We start from the raw sequence: 20,767 nt of genomic DNA, 5'->3' as shown, positions 1-20,767 counted from the left end.
ATTGGTTTACTCCTAAATGTAATCTGCTTCCTTTCTCTTGAAGCTTTTAAAATTCTCTCCTTATTCTGTATGTTGGGCATCTTCATTATAATGTGTCTAGGTGTGGATCTCTTATGATTTTGCACATTCGGGGTCCTGTAGGCTTCTAGGATTTGGGATTCTGTCTCATTCTTCAAGTCTGGGAAGTTTTCTCGTATTATTTCATTGAACAGATTGCTCATTCCTTTGGTTTGGACCTCTATACCTTCCTGTATCCCAATGACTCTTAAGTTTGGTCTCTTTATGTTATCCCATATTTCTTGGATGTTCTGCTCAATGTTTCTTAAGAGTCTCGCTGAGCTGTCTATGCTCTTTTCAAGTTGAAATACTTTGTATTCATTGTCTGATGTTCTATCTTCTAAGTGTTCTACTCTGCTGGTAGTATTCTCATTTGAGTTTTTAAGTTGGTTTATTGTTTCCTGCATTTGTAGGATTTCTGTTTGTTTGTTTTTTATAACCTCTATCTCCCTGTATAGTTAATCTTTTGCTTCTTGGATTTGTTTATGTAATTCATTGTCGAAGTGATCTTTCATTGTCTGATTTTGCTGTCTTATGTCTTCCTTGAGACTCCAGATCATCTGAAGCATGTATATCCTGAATTCTTTATCTGACATTCCATCTGCTGCAGCTATTACCTCTTCTAAAGTTGAGTTGACCTGCATTGCTCGTGGTCCTTTCTTTTCTTGTCTTTTCATATTGCTTGCGTTTCTTTCTGCTTGGTGAAACTGTTGTGTTATTGAATTTTCCCCCTATATATTTATATTGCTCTTGTATAGTTGCAAATCTCCCTTGCAGGGGCGGGCGGCGGCTGTGCTCCTCCTCCAATTGGGGTGATCTGTCTATCACGCCGGCGGGCCGCTGGGCCCCTTCTTCAGGTCGCGTGTTCTGCCTACCTTGTGGGCAACAGCTGGGCCCCTCCTCCAATAGACTTGATCTGTCTACCACTCTGGCGGGCCGCTGTGCTTGTTCTCCAGGTTGCAGGTCTGCCTACCTTGCAGGCGCGGGCGTCGTCTCTGCTCTGCCCCTCCTCCAGTTGGGGTGATGTGTCTACCACGCTGGTGGCCCGCTGGGCCAGTTCTGCTGGTCGGTCACAGGTCTGCCTACCTTGCAGGTGCAGGCGGCGGCTCTGCTCTCGCCATGATTTAATTTTTTTTTTTAATGCTGAGTAATATTCCATTGTGTATAAATGCCACATTTTTTTTTTATCCATTCATCCACTGAAAGACATCTAGGTTGGCTCCACAGTTTAGCTATTGTGAATTATGCTGCTATAAACTCTGATGTGGCTATGTCCCTGTAGTATGCTGTTTTTCAGTACTTTGGGTATAGTCCAAGAGGAGGAGTAGCTGGGTCAAATGGTGGTTCCATTCCCAGATTTCCAAGGAATGTTCATTCTGCTTTCCAAATTGCCTGCACAAATTTGCAGTCCCACCAGGAATGTATGAGTGTACCTTTTACCCCACATCCTCGCAAACATTTGTTGTTTGTCTTCATAATAGCTGCCATTCTGACTGGAGTAAGATGATGTCTTAGAGTAGTTTTGATTTGCATTTCTCTGATTGCTAGAGATGATGAGCATTTTTTCATATATTTGTTGATTGATTGTATATCCTCTTCTGAGAAGTGTCTGTACAGGTCCTTGGCCCATTTATTGATTTGGTTATTTATTTTTTTGGTGCTTAGCTTCTTGAGTTCTTTATATACCCTAGAGATTATTGCTGTATCTGATGTGTGAGGGGTAAAAATTTGCTCCCAGGATGTAGGCTCTCTGTTCACCTTACAGATTGTTTCTTTTGCTGAGAAAAAACTTTTTAGTTTGAATCCATCCCATTTATTGATTCTTGTTTTTAATTCTTGTGCTATAGGAGTCTTATTAAGAAAGTTGATGCCTAATCCCACATGATGAAGATTAGGAACTACTTTTTCTTCTATTAGACGCAGAGTCTCTAGTTTAATTCCTAGGTCCTTGATACATTTTGAGTTGAATTTTGTGCATGGTAAGAGATAGGGGTTCAATTTCATTTTGTTGCATATGGATTTCCAGTTTTCCCAGCATCATTTGTTGATGATGCTATCTTTTTGCCATTGTATGTTTTTGGCACCTTTGTCTGATATAAGATAATTATAATTTTATGGGTTAGTCTCTGTGTCCTCTATTCTGTACCATTGGTCTACTGGCCTGTTTTGGTGCCAATATCATGCTGTTTTTGTTACTATTGTCCTGTAAGTTCTGGTATAGTGATGCTACCTACTTCGCTCTTCTTGCTTAGAATTGCTTTAGCTATTCTGGTTCTCTTATTATTCCAGATGATTTTCATGATTGCTTTTTCTATTTCTATGAGAAATGCTATTGGGATTTTGATCAGAATTGCATTAAATCTGTATAGTGATTTTGGTAGTATTGTCATTTTGATAAAATTAATTCTGCCTATCCATGAGCAAGGTAGATCTTTTCATCTTTAAAAGTCTAGTTTGTTTTCTCTCTTTAGGGTTCTGTAGTTTTCATTGTATAGATCTTTCTCCTCTTTTGTTAAGTTGATTCCCAAGTATCTTATTTTTTTTTGAGGATATTGTGAATGGAGTTATTTTCCTAATTTCCTTTTCAGAGGACTTGTCACTGATATACAGAAATGCCTTTGATTTATGGGTGTTCATTTTATATCCTGCTACTTTGCTGAATTCCTTTACTAGTTCTAGAAGTTTTTTGGTGGAATTTTTTGGGTCTTCTAGGTATAGAATCATATCATCAGCATATAGTGCTAGTTTAAGTTCTTCTTTTCCTATACTTATTCCTTTAATTTCTTTCATCTTTCTAATTGCTCTGGCCAGTGTTTCAAGAACTATGTTGAATAAAAATGGTGAAAGAAGGCATCTCTGACTTGTTCCAGATTTTGGAGGGAATGCCTTTAATTTTACTCTGTTTAGAATGATGTTGGCCTGAGGCTTATAGTAGGTAGCCTTTACAATATTGAGATATGTTCCTGTTTTCCCTAGTTTTTCTAGTGTTTTGAACATAAAGGGGTGCTGTATTTTGTCAAATACTTTTTCTGCATCTATTGAGATAATCATATGATTCTTATCTTTAAGTCTATTGATGTGATGAGTTACATTTATTGATTTCCATATGTTGAACCAACCTTGCATCCCTGGGATGAATCCCACTTGTTCATGATGCATAATCTTTTTGATATGTTTTTGTATTTGATTTTCCAGAATTTTATTGAGGATTTTTGAATCTATGTTCATTAGAGATATTGGTCTGAAGTTTTCTTTCTTCGATGTGTCTTTGCCTGGTTTTGGAATCAGGGTGATATTGGCCTCATAGAATGAGTTTGGAAGCACTCCCTCTTTTTCTATTTCCTGAAATAAATTGAAGAGTATTGGTATTAGTTATTCTTTAAAGGTCTTGTAAAACTCAGCTGTGTATCCATCTAGTCCTGGGCTTTTCTTGGTTGGTAGTCTTTTGATGGCTTCTTCTATTTCCTCACTTGATATTGCTTTGTTTAAAGTTGTGTATATCTTCCTGACTCAATCTGGGCAGATCATATGACTTAAGATATTTATCAATGCCTTCACTGTCTTCAATTTTATTAGAGTAAAAGGTTTCAAAATAATTTCTAATTATCTTCTGTATTTCTGTAGTGTCTGTTGTGATATTGCCTTTTTCATCACATATGCTGGTAATTTGTGTTCTCTCTCTCCTTCTCTTCATTAGCATGGCTCAGGGTCTGTCAATTTTATTTATTTTTTCAAAGAAGCAACTTTTAGTTTTCTCAATTGTTTCTTTTGTTTCGGTTTCATTGATTCAGCTCTGATTTTAATTATTTCTTGCCTTCTACTGCTTTTGCTGCTGATTTGTTCTTCTTTTTCTAGGGCTTTGAGATGTAATGTGAGGTCATTTATTTGTTAACTTTTTCTTTTTTTAAGGAATAAACTCCATGCAATGAATTTTCCTCTTAGTACTGCTTTTATAGTGTCCCAGAGAGTTTGGTATGTTGTGTCTGTGTTCTCATTTACCTCTAAGAATTTTTTAATCTCCTTAATGTCTTCTGTAACCCATTGTTAATTCAATAGCATAGTGTTCAGTCTCCATGTGATGCAGAAATTTTTATTCTTTATTTTGTTGTTGCTTTCCAATTTCATTCCATTATGATCTGATAAAATGCATGATGATGAATTACTATTGATGTGACATGTGTGAAGAGTATCTCTACTCCTTTGTATTGCTAAGAATTGCCCTGTGGCATAGTATATGGTCTATTTTTGAGAAGGATCCTTGTGCTGCTGAGAAGAAAGTGTATCTTCCTGATGCTGGTTGATATATTCTATATATGTCAGTTTAGTCTAAGTTATTAATTGTGTTATTGAACTCTATAGTTTCTTTATTGAACTTTTTTTGAAAGATCTCTTCAGTGGTGAGAGAGGGATGTTAAAGTCACCCAAGATTTTTGTGTTTTGGTCAATTTGACTCTTGGACTTGAGAAGAGTTTGTTTGATGAACATAGCTGCACCAGTGTTTGAGGAATATATATATTTATGATTGTTATGTCTTGTTGGCATATAGTTCCTTTGAGCAGTATGTAATGTCCATCTTTATCCCTTTTGATTAACTTTGGCTTGAAGTCTACTTTATTTGATATGAGTATGGAAACCCCTGCTTCCTTCCACAGTCCATGTGAGTGGTATGGTTTATCCCAACCTTTCACCTTCAGTCTCTGTGTGTCTTTTCCTATCAAATGAGTCTGCTGTAGACAGCATATTGTTGGATCTTTTTTTAAAATCCAACATGCTAGCCTATATCTTTTGATTGGTGAGTTTAAGCCATTAAAATTTAGGGTTACTATTGAGACATGGTTTGTGTTTGCAGCCATATTTGTTTATTTTTGTTATTTAACTTCACTTGGTTTTCCTCTTTGATTAGTTTTACTTTTAGTGTACTACCTCCCTCTGCTGGTTTTTATCATTGTTTTTCATTTCCTCTTCATGAAATATTTTGCCAAGGATGTTTTTTAGTGCAGGTTTTCTAGCTGTAAATTCTTTTAACTTTTGTTTATCATGGAAGGTTTTTATTTCATCTTCAAATATGAAGCTTAGTTTTGTAGGATACAAGATTCTTGGTTGGCACCCATTATCTTTCAGAGTTTGAAATATGTTGTCCCAGGATCGTCTAGCTTTCAGGGTCTATGTTGAAAAATCTGCCATTATCCTAATTGGTTAACCCCTATATGTAATCGGATTCCTTTCTCTTGTGGCTTTTAAAATTTTTTCCTTATTCTGTATGTTGGGCATTTTCATTATAATGTGTCTTGTTGTGGATCTGTTGTGATTTTCCACATTTGGTGTACTGTAGGCTTCTTGGATTTGGATTTCCGTTTCATTCTTCATGTCTGGAAAGTTTTCTGATATTAGTTCATTGAACTGATTGCTCATTCCTTTGGTTTTGACCTGTATGCCTTCTTCTATCCCAATAACTCTTAAATTTGGTCTTTTTATGCTATCCCATAATTCTTGGATGTTCTACTCCTGGTTGCTTATCATTTTCGCTGTGCTGTCTACATTTTTTTCAAGATGTTATACTTTGTCATTGTTGTCTGATGTCCTGTCTTCTAAGTGTAAGTGGTCTACTCTGCTGGTGATACTCTCATTTGAATTTTTAATTTGGTTTATTATTTCTTTCATTTCAAGGATTTCTTTTTTTTTTGGTATAACCTCTATCTCTCTGTAAAGGTGATATTTTGCTTATTGGATTTGTTTATGTAGCTCATTGTCAAAGTGTATTTATGTCTCAATTCTTCTTTGGGATTCTAAAACATCTGATTCATGTATATCCTGAAATCTTTATCTGTTATTTTTTCTGCTATAGCTGTTAATTCTTCTAATGATGTGTTGTCTTGAATTGTTTGTGGTACTTTCTTCCCTTGTCTTTTCATGTTGCTCGCATTTCTTTCCAGCTCTGTGGGACTGGTGTGTTATTGTTTTTACCCTATAGATTTGTAGTGCTCTTATATAGTTCCAAGATCCTTCCTTTGTGGGGAAGGACAATGTTGACGGTTCCCAATATCAACAATACATCATGTATGAGCAAATTATGTTATTAAGACATGTATAGTTAGTCTTAATAGAAAAGTTGGATTCAATTATTATTTAAAATATAATCAGTAGTCTCATAAAAGGTGTACAGTTTCTGGTGGTGGACAGAGAACTGGGGATCGGGCATATATGTTATGTTAAGGGGAAAGATGTGAGGGGATGGAGCTAATACAACTTAGGAAATTTGGAGGAGAAGTTTAAAGAAGAGGGTTAGTAGCAGGGAATAGACAGGAGGTAATTTAGGGTAGACAAGTATGTGGGAGGACAGGAGAATGCATAAAAACAAACACATATATGTATTTAGAAAATTACAAGAAGTAAAAATAGTAAAAATTAAGAGGTTGAAAGAGGGAAAGAGGGAGAAATAAAAATAAAAAGGAAAGAAAGAAAGTGAGAGAAAGAAAAAAGCTGCCTGACTGCTTTCTCGGATTCATGCACAGAGCAGCCAGAAATGGTATCTCCTCTACTCCGCCATCTTGGATCCTTTCTATTTCTTTAATTGTCTATTTCATTGATCTCTGTCTTATCTTTACTATATCCTTCTTTTAGTTAAATTTTCTTGTTTTGTTTTTTCTGTGTCTAGATCCTTGAGATATAAAGTTAAGTTGTTGATTTGAGGTCTTTGCTCTTTTTTTTTTAATGTAAGCATTTACTGCTTTAATATCCTAAAGGAGATTACTGATTTCACAATATTCCATTAGTTTTGGTATGTCGCTCTTTCTTTTTCATTGTCATGAGCTATTTTCTAAATTTCATTGTCATTTCTCTTGAGCCATTAGTTGTTTAAGAGGGAGTTGTTTAATTTTCATGTATTTATTGATTTTCTTGTTTCTGCTATTGATTTCCAGTTTCATTCCTTTGTTTTTGGAGGAGGTACTTTGCATTATTTTGCTTCTTTATTTGTTAAGGCTTGTTTTGAGGCTTACTATGTAGTCTATCTTGGAGAATGTTTCATTTGTAATTGAGAGTATGCATATTCTGTTCTTGTCAAGCACAATGTTTTGTGTATGGTTGTTCAGTCCAGTTGGTCTCTAGTGTTTGAGTTCTCTTTTACCTTGTCTATCTTTTTTTTAGTTGTTCTTTTAACATGTGACAGTGGTGTCTTGACTGTCCTACATTTATTGTGTTACTTCCTATTGCTCCCTTCAGTTCAGGTGATGTTGCTTCATATATATGTAAACTGTCTAATACAGGTGCATTTGTATTTATTCTTATTATGTTTTCCTGATGAATTATATGCATTACCATTGTATAATTTCTTTGTTTTTTTTTAATGACAGTTTTGTCTTCAAGTCTTTTTTGTCTGATAGAAGTATAGTTATTCCTGCTCTTGTTAGGTTCCGATGCCCATTTGCATGGATCTTTTAAACATTATTTAATGTTTAATGACCTTATGTGTGTATCTAAGGTGTGAGTCTACTGTAGATCATAATTAGTTGGATTTTTCATTTTCCTGCATTCAGCCAATCTATGACTTTACATTAGGGTTTTAATCCAGTTCAATTTAAAGTAACTTCTAACAAGGGAGGAATTTCTATTGTTATTTTGTTTACTCCTCTCTTTACATGTTTATAGCTTTTTCTCCTTTCCTTTCTTGCTGCCCTATTGTTTTATTTCACTGATTTTTTGAGTAATATATTGTGATTCTCTTCTCATTTTTATTTCTTTGTGGTTATCATTGTACTTAAATAAAATATCTTAAAATTATAATAATATATTTTAAACTGATAACAACTTCAATTTCATATAAAAACTCTACTCCTTTAAAATTATTCCCTACACATTATAGTATTGATGATACAATTATCTCTTTGTACATTATGTTAACTAATATCTGTTTGTTATTATTTTTATGCTTTTGTATTTAAATTCTATACTAGATTTAAAGGTGATTTGTGCACATATGTTACAAAATTACAGGATTCTGTATTTTTTCTATATTAACCTTTACAAGCAAGTCTTAATTTTCATATTGCTTTTTTCATCCTTTGGCTTTGACTTGAAGGATTCCCTTCAGCATTATTTATAGGCACATCTAGTGGTGATAACTTCATTAGCATTTGTTTATCTTGGAATATTTTACTTTTCCCCTAATTTCTGAAGGACAATTTTTATTGAATATAGTATTCTTGATTGACATTATTTTTTTTCTTTCTTCTAGCCTGCAAAGTTGGAGAATGTTCCATTTGTAATTTTTATTTTGTTCATGCATCATTTTCCTGATTTCATTTAGTTGTGTGCTCTTAAAAATATAATTGGTCATCCTTGTGATAGTATTTTTGATTTTTTTGTCTGGTAATTCATAGATCCCCTTTAGGGTCAGATTTCGAGATTTAATTTGTTCTTTTGACTACTTAGAAGTCTAATGACAATTAATCCTTGTACATGGCAAGTCTCTTTATTCAAGATTCTGTTTGTCTATGGCTTTTGACAGTTTGCTTATTGTGTATTTCTATGTAGGTCTCTTTAGATTGATTTTTATTGAAAGTTCTTCTATCTCCTTGATTGATATGTCAGTTTTTGTCCTCAGACTTCAAAAGTTTTTACACATATTTTCTTTAAAGAGTTCTCTATGTACCTGTTTTATTTTTCTTCCTCTTCTGGAACTCCCAAAGTGGTGTACATAAGTCTGTAGGCTCTGTTCATTTATCTTTTTATCTTTTTTTTCTTTTCTTTCTATTTTTTTTTGGAGGGGGGTTACCAGGGATTGAACTCAGGAGCACTAACCTCTGAGCCACATCCTTAGCCCTATTTTGTATTTTGTTTAGAAACAGAATCTCAGTGAGTTGCTTAGTGCCTTGCCATTGCTGAGGCTAGCTTTGAGCTCGTTATCCTCCTGCCTCAGGCTGCCGACTGCTGTGATTACAGGTGTGTGATTCTGCCTCTGGCCCTTTTTCTTTATTATCTTTTTATTTTTATTCTTCTTTCTTGATAATTTCAAAGTACTATTTTTGAAGTTGCTGATTTCTTCTGCTTGGTTGTCTGCTGTTGAATCCCTCTAATGAATTTTTCAGTTAATTAATTTTGTATTCTATAGCTGTAGTTGTTGTTTGCTCACTCTTCTCAGCTTTTTAATGATATTTTAATTTTGTTCATGCATTATTTCACTGATTTCATTTAGTTTTGTGCTTTTCAAAATATAATTGGTCATCCTTGTGACAGTATTTTTGATTTTTTGTCTGGTAATTCATAGATCCCTTTTAGGGTCAGATTTGGAGATTTAATTTATCCTTTTGACTGTATCATATTTTCCTTTATTTGTATTTGCCTTGTTATCTTTTGTGGGACTTTGGTATTTGAAAAATCAGCCACCTTTCTTAGTTTTTTTTTGTGGTCTAGTTTTGTACAGAAAGGACTTTCATCAATGAGAGTGGCCAGAGGTTCTGGAGACCTCTCAAGCCTTTGTTTTAGATGTGTCCTCTCTGAACTTTCTCATTTAAAGTAATTGAAGAAGTGTTTTGATTCCTACTCAGAAGCTTTTGCTAATATATCTCTGCAGTACTGCAGCTTCTTTGGTGTTATAACAAACTGATGTACTGGAGCTCTCCTTAATATCTGTCAATAGTTCTACAGACTCTGGTGTTGAAACCAAGCCATCCTTGACTTTGTTCTCAGAGTTCACCAACCTGTTAGCTTGTTTCTTTTAGCATGTATACTCAAACAACACAGAAACCAATCCCTTGGACAGCCCCACAAAAGTCAGAACACTGAAGATAGTCCACTCTTTCTTTCCTCTGGGAGAATTGCTCTTTCTCATTGCCATGCTTAGATTTTCTACCTCTGTGCAATTCTTTATCCTTCTTCCTACTCTAGGATTTAGCATTTGAAAATTGTTGTTGTGGTAAAATAAACAAAACATAAAATTTACCTTCTTTTCCATTTGTGTGTGTGTATGTGTGTGTTTGTGTGTGTGTGTGTGTTACCGGGGCTTGAACTCAGGGCAGTATTTGAATGCAAGGCAAATACTCTACAATTGAGCCACATTTTAACCATATTCAAGTGCACAGTTCAGTGATGTTAACCACACTCACAGTGTTGTGCAGCCATCACCACCATCCACATCCAGAGCTCTTTTTATCTTGAAAAATTAAAACTCTGTACCCATCTTAAAATCTGTATCCATCCCCCTCTCTACTGTCTCTGCCAACTACCATTCTACTTTCTGTCTCTGTGAATTTGACTACTCCAGATAACTCATATAAATGGACTCAGGCAGTATTTGTCCTTTTGTAATTAGCATTATTTACTCAAAATCAAGTCCACAATGCTTATCCCTGTCGTAGCATGTGCCAACATTTAATTCCTTTTAAAGATTAAACAACATTCTATTGTATTCCACATTTTGTTTATCTATTCATCTGTTGATGGACACTTGAATTGCTTTTAACCTTTGGCTACTGTGAATCATACTGATGTTAGCATAGGTGTACCAATGTCTGTTTTGAATCCCTGCTTTTAATTCCTTTATATAAATACCCAGAAGTGTGATTACAAGGTCACGTGGTAATTCTGTTTAATTTTGAGGAACCACAATATTGTTTTCCACCATGACTGTGTTATCTTGCTTTTTAGTACCAGTGCACAAGAATTCCAATTTTCTCTACATCCTTGCCAACACATGTTATTTTCTGATTTTTGTTTTATTTTTAATAGTAACCTTCATAAAGCATAAAAATGGTATCTCCTGTTTTCTGTTTATATTCTTTAGTGACTAAAGTTGTTCATCATTCTTTTATGTGATTATTGGTTATTTATTTATCTCCTTGTTGGAGATGTCTATTTAAATTCCTTGCACATTTAATATTGAATTGTAGAAGTTCTTTCTGAACTGAATTGCAACCCTTGTCAAATATATGATTTGCAAATATTTTAAACATTCTCTGGGTGGCCTTTTTACTCTGCTGTGCCTTTTATGCACAAAAGATTTAATTTTGATGGAGTCAAATTCATCCAATTTTTTTCTTTTGTTGCTAGAGCTGGTATTAAATGCAAGAAATTATTGCCAAGGCTAATGTCACAAAGTTTTTCCCCTGTGTTTTCTTCTGACACTTTTGTAGTTTTGGGTCTACATCTGGGTCTTAAATCCATTTTGAGTTTATTTTTGTATGTGGCATAAGGTAAGGATGCAACTTTATTCTTTAGCTTATGGATATCTAGTTTTCCCAACCTCATTTGCTGAAAAGATTAATTTCCCCATTGGATGACCATGCACCCTTGTCAAAGGTAATTTGTCCGAGGTGAATTTTGAGTCTTTGAGATAGAGCCTAAACCACCAGTCTCTTTCCTGAGTACTGTTGTTAGAGCAACTTTCGTAAATGGTTCATTCATGCTAGCATGATTCTGCTTAAGAGATAATGTACCAAAACAATTAACTTCCCTCAGGTTTTGTGCATGTGTGTTTACTCCACATTTCTATCTCTTAAAACCTTTATTGTACTTAATATATTTGTTGTTTCCTACTTTAAGTTGTTAAGGCTTTATATCTATAGGTCCTATTAATGTGATGAGATTAAAAAGCTCTGAAAACCTAAAGACTAGTAAATATTGCAGAATTGCCAGAAATGTCTCTTGAAAAAGTTAAGTACCCAAGTGACTGACTTCACAGCCTTCTGTATGGTATAAAGTTTATGCAATGTTTGTAGACAGAACACTTATCGAATCTAGTGAGGTTGAAAAAAGATGATACTTAATTCTCATAGTTGTTAGTAAAGCTTAATCTAAAATGTAGAATACTGCTTTGATGAAATTCAGGCACTAGCAACGTAGTGCATAGCATTTGTTGGGTTGTTCTTTCCAAAAATGCTAGTAGCTTTTTGGAGCTAATATGACTTCATTGTGCTGACAGATGTTTGAGGAGTTGGTTCAAATTCAGAATCATTGTTCCATTTTGTGTAATATGAAAATTATTGCCGAAGTTATACTGGATACACAATTTTACAAGAGATAGAGAGCTCAGAGGTGCTACTCATAGTCTGAAAAGTGGAGTGCAGAGTCGATTTGTGAATGATCAGATATTTAGCAAAATTGAAGAAGGCTCATTGAAATAATTGCAGATACAACTACTCTTGTTTCCATAGAAACTCGATGTAGAAATTTTCCTAAGTCTTGTTCATATTCCTTCTGGACAGAAATATTCTGAAATTGCCTCTGTCCTTTCCTTTGCCAGTCACTAAATGGTGAAAAAGGGAATGTCCTACCTTTCAGAGGATTTCAGCTCCCTGATTTAGAAGTCTGCTGATTTGGCAGTCTCATTACTGGACTCACTCACTTTGATTTCTGACATGAAAGGAGAAACTATTTTTGTTATTGTTGTTTTGTTTTTTCGTTAGACAAACAAACTGATTTATCCCTGATGTGGGACATTAGCTATCACATCTTCTGATCATATAACATTTATGTGCTCATAAGTTAATGCACAGACGATTTGGAAGAGAAATTCTTTGACTTACTGACATTTTCTTCATTTTTAAGTTATAGAATTTAACTCTAAGACATAATAATATCAATAAACAATGTTTTTTATTTTTCTTTGGCAATGAACTTACTAGAACTTTGTCTTGAGTTACTTTGCTTTGGAATTTGCTAGACAGCCATGTGATAGATAACTAACCTGAATACTGGTACATTCCTGATAGTGCTTATCTTGTGTATTTAGTATTATAGCAAAGCTTTAACATTAAATTACTTATATAATGTCTTGTATTTTGTCTCATATATTTGGTATAAAATTAACTACTGCTATAGAATATCTGTAGTCATTCATCACTAGCAACTTGCTTTGGGTAAAGTCTTATTTTCCTAGAACTTAATAAAAACAAGTAGGATTTTCTCCTTGAAAATTTTAAAAAGTAAGACAGGCAGGGTTTGCATTGCAAATGCAAGACAGATCCCAAAGAAAAATTCACCCATATGTTTCCAACAAGCCTTGAGATGTGAGTGAATGAGTCATTGGGGCATTGAATTGTGCTCTCTTCTTCTTTCTACCATAAAGTATTAACATATGTGTGTTTTTCTCCACAGTAAAACCGACTGTAATTGATGTTGACATTTATGTTAACAGCATTGGTCCTGTGTCATCAATAAACATGGTAAGAAGATTTTATTTTCTGATCTGATGGCTATAGCACCCTTTTTGGTTTACATTATCATTGTGGATTTCTGCTTGAGATTTACCATGTAGATTTAAAACTCAAAATTCACTTCTTAAATCTATAGCATTTGTTGGTAGTTTAAATATTGAAGATGATTAAAAAAAATCAAGAGGTAGAATGTATGATGTAAGCAGTGAGACATTGCTCTGATGATTAAGAAATGTTCCTACTGCTCTCTTCTCTGTTCAGGTATTTACAGCACATAGATTTTCAGATGGGATTACTTGCAATTGTGTGATCACTGATTTAATTGAGCTATTTAATATTAGGAGTGAATATAAATGTCAGCTTGTTACTTTTGGTTTCTTGTTTTAACAAAATCCAAGAGATCTGCCTTTAAGTGTTTCTCAGGAAGGTTTTGGTGATTACCCAGCTTATACTCTTGTCTTCAGGGAAATGTCTGAGGGTCCATCAGCTGTCATTGTTTATTTATTTCAGGAGAAAGTATGGGATCAAGTATATGCTTTCCTTGAGAAGGGTGTTTCTACAGACTTATAAGCAAATTGAGCTAAGGATTATTTACTGTGAAAGAAGTCTTTCCCCATGAAAAGGTGCTTAGCTGCTCAGCGAGTGCTGATATGCTGGAAAATAAGATACAAGCCTCCTCTTTCAGGCTGCATACCGTGTGTTCCACCTGTGGGAATATGAAGGTTTCCTGGAGCAGGCTTGCATTTGTAGCCCCAAGCCATGTCATAGATGGCCTCATGCTGGGAGCCTTTCCTGTGCTCATTCCTACACATTTTGTCCTGAAAGGGGGACGTGTGAGACTGAAAGTAGGGAATAACCAAAATGCTAAGTCACATATCTTCTTTTCATTGCAGTATTCTGTGGATGGAAATAAACCCTCCACAATTAGTAGCAAGATTGCACTGCCAGATTTTAAAAGTGTTCTTATTTTTGGTGATATGAAGGTTCCATTGAGGGGTAAAATTATACATATGGGTAAATCCTTCAAAAAACCATTCTTGGGGCTGGGTGTGTGTAGTTCAGTGGTATAGCATGTATTTGCATGTTTGAAGCTCTGGGTTCAATCACCCAATTAATAAAAAATCTCCATAACCTCTATTAATAAACTGGAACATAAAGGTAAAATGAATAAAAGAGAATTACTTTATACAGCCCATGGACTACAGATGGCTTTTGTAATAAAATCAAGCTACAAATCTCATAGTCCCTTTCCTGATAAGTAATTACTTAGTCGACTGCGTGAGAGTAATCATTTCTTAATGTATTTATTTATTATTCTGGAGTTTTATTTGCTTATGTTTGTTACACAGCATTTTATTTAGCAGCTTTATATGTAACAGTAATTTGTGCCTAACACTGAAAACAAAGGTACCTCTGTAGATGTATAGTTACCTAATTATTTTAACAAAGTGTTCTCACATTTGTATATGTAGGGATTTCTTATAGCTTTGAAATCTACTCTGTGCTCAGTATTAAGCTTTGTTGTTGAAATCATTGGGAAATCACGGTGTCAGAAGAGGATGCAAAGTGTGTGATATCACCCTCATATGATAAGAACTCTGCTAAAGTTAGGCACCTTCCACAGGAAAATTGGAAGAACAGAACACACTTCTTCATTGAGGTCATCTCAATCTGAAACTTGACTGACAGGGCAAAGTTTGCTGGGTAGGACAGTATGGAAAGGTCTCTAGTTACAAAACAGTGTAACAGTGTGTGACAGGACTGGGGAGAGATTTATGTCCCAAGGAATGCCCAGGGGGTGGGTGCATGGGGTATCACCCTTTCTTCTCAGGCTGAGGCCTTGAAGCCATGGCAAAGATTTGACTTTGCCCAAAGGTTTGTCCAAAACAGATCACAGTGTTTGGAAAAGTGCAAAACCCACTTCTACCTTAGATATGTGCAGATCATACTTCATGAGATTAGCTTTTAATTCAATCCTGCAAAATCTCTGGTCAAACCTCCTTTCGCCCTTTTAAAGAAAAAAAAAAAAAAAACAACCACGTAAGGACACACACTTGACATTAAGGATTTAAAATCTTAAACTCTGGCCCTTTCATATAAAGACAAGGAACCTCCTAATCAAAATGGCCTGAGGCATTTTAAGGCCTCCTTCTCAAAAAAAAAAAAAAAAATCCTTGGGCTTAAGCAACATATACATCCTGATACAGATATAGCAAGTTACTAATGTTAGGGTTTTTTGGGAACAGGGATAGGAACATAAAGCTTTTTTTTCAGTTAACCCCCTTATTTAAACAACAACAACAAGAATAAATATGCCCTGAATGTCTTGAAATTTCATTTAGTCCATGTTTTTCTTTCAAGAATGTGACTCTACTGTAGTGAAAGGATGGACCAATGAATGTTGCTGCTTTTATTTCGTGAAACCAAAGCAGCTCTCCAGGCAACAGTAGAGAAGCTGATCAATAGCAAATGTTTTACTTTGGAAATAGTGGCATGTTTACGGTACATTCTTGGCAGAGCTGAGGTAATCTAGGCCATTTCTGCATCTAATTTCTTTTTTTTTAATTTGTTTTAATTAGTTACACATGACAGTACAATGATCTTGACATATCATACATTTGAATCAGATGGGATATACTTTCTCATTTTTCTGAGTGTACAGGTTGCAGAATTACATTGGTCATGCAGTCACGTATATACCCACAGCAATAATAATGTCTATTTTATTCTGCTGTCCTTCCAACCTGCATCTAATTTCATGAGGAAGAGGTAATATACTACTGACATACCTCAGCTCAGCAAAGCATGGGGTAGGCAAGGGTTTGTTTAAAACACACGCACACACGTTACTACATATAATTTCTATGTTCTCTGTGGGTGAATCTCTATGTATCTCTCTTTGTTCATTCACTAAACAGTTGCTACTGTGTTAGGGCACTGTGTTGGATGCAGGTAAAATATGATGAAGGAATTTCTACCCTGGGGCAAGCAAGTGCACAAATGCATTAGGTGCCAGGTATAAAGCTCAATGCTGAGCTCCCCAGAGGAGGAAATATCTTGCTGACCTTCGGGAGGTGTTCAAGGCCTTTTGAGGCGAGGGCCTCCATACTGCCTCTTGAAGGATGAGAATTTCTTACCTTTGCATTTGGAACACTTTGCTGGGAAGTCAAAATGTTACAGAACTGCTTCTTTCCTTGGGGAACACATCACATAAACCCATTGTATCTGTGAAGCCACATTATACTATTGTAAAAGAATATAAAATGCTTAAAAGCAAAATTTGGGCCTTCCAACAATAAAAATTTAAAAGTAGAGAACTGACTATGTAAATGGGTATTGAGGACAAAATCATCAATTGAAAAAAAAATAATCAGAAAAATGTGAGAGACTTAAAACAATCAAAGAATATTTACAGGAAAAAGCACCATTTAGAGATGTGTGCAGGGTTTCAGGATGTAAATTTGTATTGGCATATTACCATAAAGCGAAAGCCTGATAGCATGATGATTTTTTCCCCTCAAACAGCCACTTAGCAATCAGTAACTTAGGGAAGACAAGGACTATTTCTTCCTCTTTGCCTTTTCCCTATTTGGCTTTTTGTTGACATTATTAAGATTGAAGATTTAATTTCAGACCTTCCTCCTGCTAAATGAAAATGAAGGTTCATTTCAATATTGTTGAATAGGTAGACTCTGATTGTCTTGTTTATTCTGCAGTTATCAGCATTGTTGCTGGTTATCAAGGAGATTAGAATTCGTTCAGATGGGACCAGGAGAATATTGTTTTGCACAGTGCTTTCGTAGCAGCTTCTGTTTTTGTCATGACAACATTTCTAAATGTGTACAGTTTCTCATCAGAATTGTGCACGAACTGTTTCAGGACCATGCAGTTTTTCTTTTTTTAAAGCGGCATGCAGGGGAGCTTGTGGGTTTATTTTTGAGAATATCCACTTAAAGTAGCCTTTTAGGAAAAGAAAGAAGAAAACTGGTGCTCTCATACCTGCTCTATGCTGTTGGTCTCATCTAAGTTAGTCTTCTATAGATCATAGTGGGGAATCTATTCTTATTTGTGTTGAGTTAACTGAAGCTCATTGAAATTCCAGAACAAGGATTTCATTATGACCCACTTGGTGGTAACCCAGGCTTGTTCTCTGGTTAGGCTGGTGATAATGCAACTCTATGTATGCACCAGTATAGCTGCTGCTTTAACCAAGACCTTTGAGATGAAAAGGACTCAGCATGAATCTAGTGTTAGGATTGCTTTTCCTTTAAAAAAGCTTTAATTAGTAGATTTTATTTTTTTAGTGAAGCTTTAGGATTGCAGAAAATTTGCATAGACTGTACAGAGAATCCTCAGTGTGCACCCTTTACATTAGGGTTCACTCTCAATGCTGTATACCCTGTGGATTTGGACAGAAGGATCCTGATATGTGTTCACCATTATAGTATTATACCCAAAACTTTCATAGTCCCCCCCAAATCATCTGTGCTCTCCCAATTCACCCCTCTTTCCCCATGACCTTTGGTGAGATCCAATCTTTTTACATTCTTCATAGTTTCACTTTTTCCAGAATATCACATATTTGGAATTATACCATATGTGGCTTCTCCAGACTGAGGTAGTCCAAGACAGGTAGTGAGTCAGCATGATGTAACTATAATGTGAGTTACCCATAAATTAATGGGGGGTGGATGTGTAAGTCATGGGAACAAGTTAAACTTCACCAGAATTTCATTATATGATAAATAAAACTCACGGGATATTATGTAGCAACAAGAGTCATGGGGGAAAATGTGAGGACCTCCAACATCATGCTGCTCTGTTCCCCTTTTATTTGAAACTTTAAGAAATGATACCAGGCAGCTATGCCCTTATTAAGATCTGTAGAAGATAAACTCCATTTCAGAAAAGTTGATCTTGTTGGAGGATGATTTATTGCTTAGTAGAACTTTCTTGAAGGCATTTAGTTTCAGGAAAGTCCAAAAGAAGTGCTGGCTACTGTAATATGCTGCCAACTTTGTTTAGGATTTTTTTCATATTTATTCCATAAAAGGGTCGTAGCAATTTTTGCATCTGTGGTTTGATACCTTCCATCAAAACTGTTGCTCATTATTTCTTTTTTTATTTTTGATTGACATATAATAATTGTACATGGTTATGGTGTATTTTAACCAAGTTTAGATTCACGTGTACATTGTGTAAAAATCAAACAAGGGTGGGTAGCTATATGCTGACCTTCAATATTTACCATTTCTTTGTAGTGAGAACACTTGTAATATAGCCAAGATATGGAATCAACTTAAGTGTCTTTCGACATATGAGTGACTATTTTTTCAGCCATAAAATGGATGAAATTCAGTTACTTGCAATGACATGAATGAAACTGGTGGACATTATGTTAAGTGAAATAAGCCAGGCACAGAAAGACAAGTACCACATGATCTCTTAGGTGAGATTTTAAAAAGTTGATCTCAAAGAACAGTAGAATGGTGATTATCAGCACCTGGGTAGGGGAGACAAGTAGCAGGAAGGTGAGAAGTTGTCAATGGGTACAATATTACAGTTAAATAAAAGGGATAAACACTGGGTTCTGTTTGTACCTTAGAATGAATAAATTTAGCATTAATGCATTGGAAGCTTCGAAGAGCTACACAAGACGATTTTTAATGTTCTTACCACAAAGAAGTAACTAGTGTTTCTTAAAGTATTGATTCAACACCATTTTCTTTTTCTCAAGTTCTGAAATTCCAGGAACTTGAAGGTTACACATTTCTCCCATGTCCCCTTTGTCCCACTGCTTATACTATCCTTTCTTTCCTTTTGCCTTCCTTGCTTCACTAGTGGGAAACCTTGTGGCCTTTCTTTCAGCATCCTAAGTCATTCTTCATCTGAGTCCAGTGATTTGTCAAAGCTATCAGTTGTGTTCTTAATTTCAGTGACTGTGTTTTTCAGCTCTCAAATTTTATTTGATTCTAATAGATGTCTTTTCTCTGATTATATTCTCCACTCTGTAAACTGTGTTCTTGAACACATTAACCATTAAATTCACAGTTGATAACTACAGTATCTGGGCTCTGATTCCATTTCTATAGTCTGTTTTCTTGCTTGGTTCCATTTCTTGACATGCCTAGCAATTTTGATTGTGCACAAAAATTTGTAGAGGTTTTATGTGATGTTTGCCCACCTCTCTGAAGGTCTTCAACTGTGCAGCTGATCTGCATTGTTGAAGCTCAGCTGGGCTCTGGTCTTCCCAATCTGGTTCCCCAGAGATTCCCAATTAAAGCTCCATAAAATGTCTAAAATTTGGCTCCTCTTTTTAGTCATTTTTATAATTGCTTTCAACCCTTTACTCTGTACAACGTGGACAGAAAATGGATCAAGGGGGAAACCATTAATCTTGGCTCACTTTTCTATTATTGTGTTCTTTGAAACCACAGCCTCTCCTGTTTTGACTGAACTGTAGTTTTTGCCTCAAGCTCAACTGGATTTTTCATCTTAGCAGCTGCTTTCTGCCCAGCTCCTTCACATTTTGCACCAGGCCAACAAGAGACAAGTTCCTGGGAGAAACAGCATTGCGATATGGGGTTTACACCCCCCCCCCACCACCCTGGGAGCCTACCTGCTCTGTTTTTGGCTTCTTTAAAAAGATTTTTTTTAACTTGTACTTTGTCTAGGTTTTATATTTTTTCTTAGTGGGAGTGTTGGTCTAATATAAGACATGCCATCAAAACTTTGAACCTTTGAAAAAAAATGTTTAAAACATCTTATTTTTATTAACATATTAATTGTACATATCAGTAGGGTTCAGTGATATTTAAATGCATATACAGAGTGATAACTGATCAAATCCATCCTCCCTTTATCCACCCCCTACAACTCCTCCCAACCTCTATTAATCACTGCTCTGTATTCTTCATTGAACTAGAAGAAATAATCCTAAAGTTCATGTGGAAGCCCAAAGGACCCCAAATATCCACAGCAATCTGAACAAAAAGAACAGAACTGGAGGCATCACAACCCCTGATTTAAAGACATAATGCAGAGCCATAGTAACCAAAATAGCATGGCACTGGCATAAAAACAGGCCATGGAACATGGCCTTTTTAAAATCTCACCTAAGAGATCATGTGGTACTTGTCTTTCTGTGCCTGGCTTATTTCACTTAACAATGGAACAGAAGAGAGATCCTGGAAAATAAACCTTTGTGTCTACATCCAACTAATTCTCAACCAAGGCACAAAAAAACATACATTGGAGAAAGGACAGCTTCTTCAATAAACTGTTCAAAATTTTAAGTTTATATGGAATAAGGTTTAATTTGGAATAGTTAGCAAGGAGTAATTTGGGGCAAGAGTAAAGCCCAAAGGAACCTTACTGAAAAATTGTTTTTTTCTTGCATGGTGAACCTCCCAAACCGCCCTCAGGTTATTTAAGAAGAGTGGTCTAGGGACCAGTGTTTTTAGTTTTTCCCTGAGAATATTGATGCATTGATTAAAATAAACTAATAGAAATTGATTATGCATTTCTTCTAGAAATATTGGCTTTAGAGGAACATAGCC

The 20,767-nt window shown here is 35.4% G+C and overlaps 1 protein-coding gene across 1 annotated transcript in view; it reads left to right on the top strand.

Moving 5' to 3' along the window:
- Gabrg3 (gamma-aminobutyric acid type A receptor subunit gamma3) overlaps positions 1–20,767 on the top strand; it is a 609,972-nt gene that overhangs the window by 39,149 nt on the left and 550,056 nt on the right. Inside the window, exon 3 of the mRNA XM_046428836.2 lies at positions 13,150–13,217. Coding sequence (XP_046284792.2) covers positions 13,150–13,217 — 68 coding nt within the window. The remainder of the gene's footprint in view (positions 1–13,149; positions 13,218–20,767) is intronic.

This window comes from Marmota monax, unplaced genomic scaffold (genome assembly GCF_021218885.2).
Source record: "Marmota monax isolate L192 unplaced genomic scaffold, Marmota_monax_Labrador192_F-V1.1 WCK01_AAM20220418_F8-fsc00179, whole genome shotgun sequence".
Lineage (NCBI taxonomy): Eukaryota > Metazoa > Chordata > Mammalia > Rodentia > Sciuridae > Marmota > Marmota monax.
The sequence above is the reverse complement of the archived record's forward strand: the minus strand, read 5'-3'. Positions and strand labels throughout refer to the sequence as shown.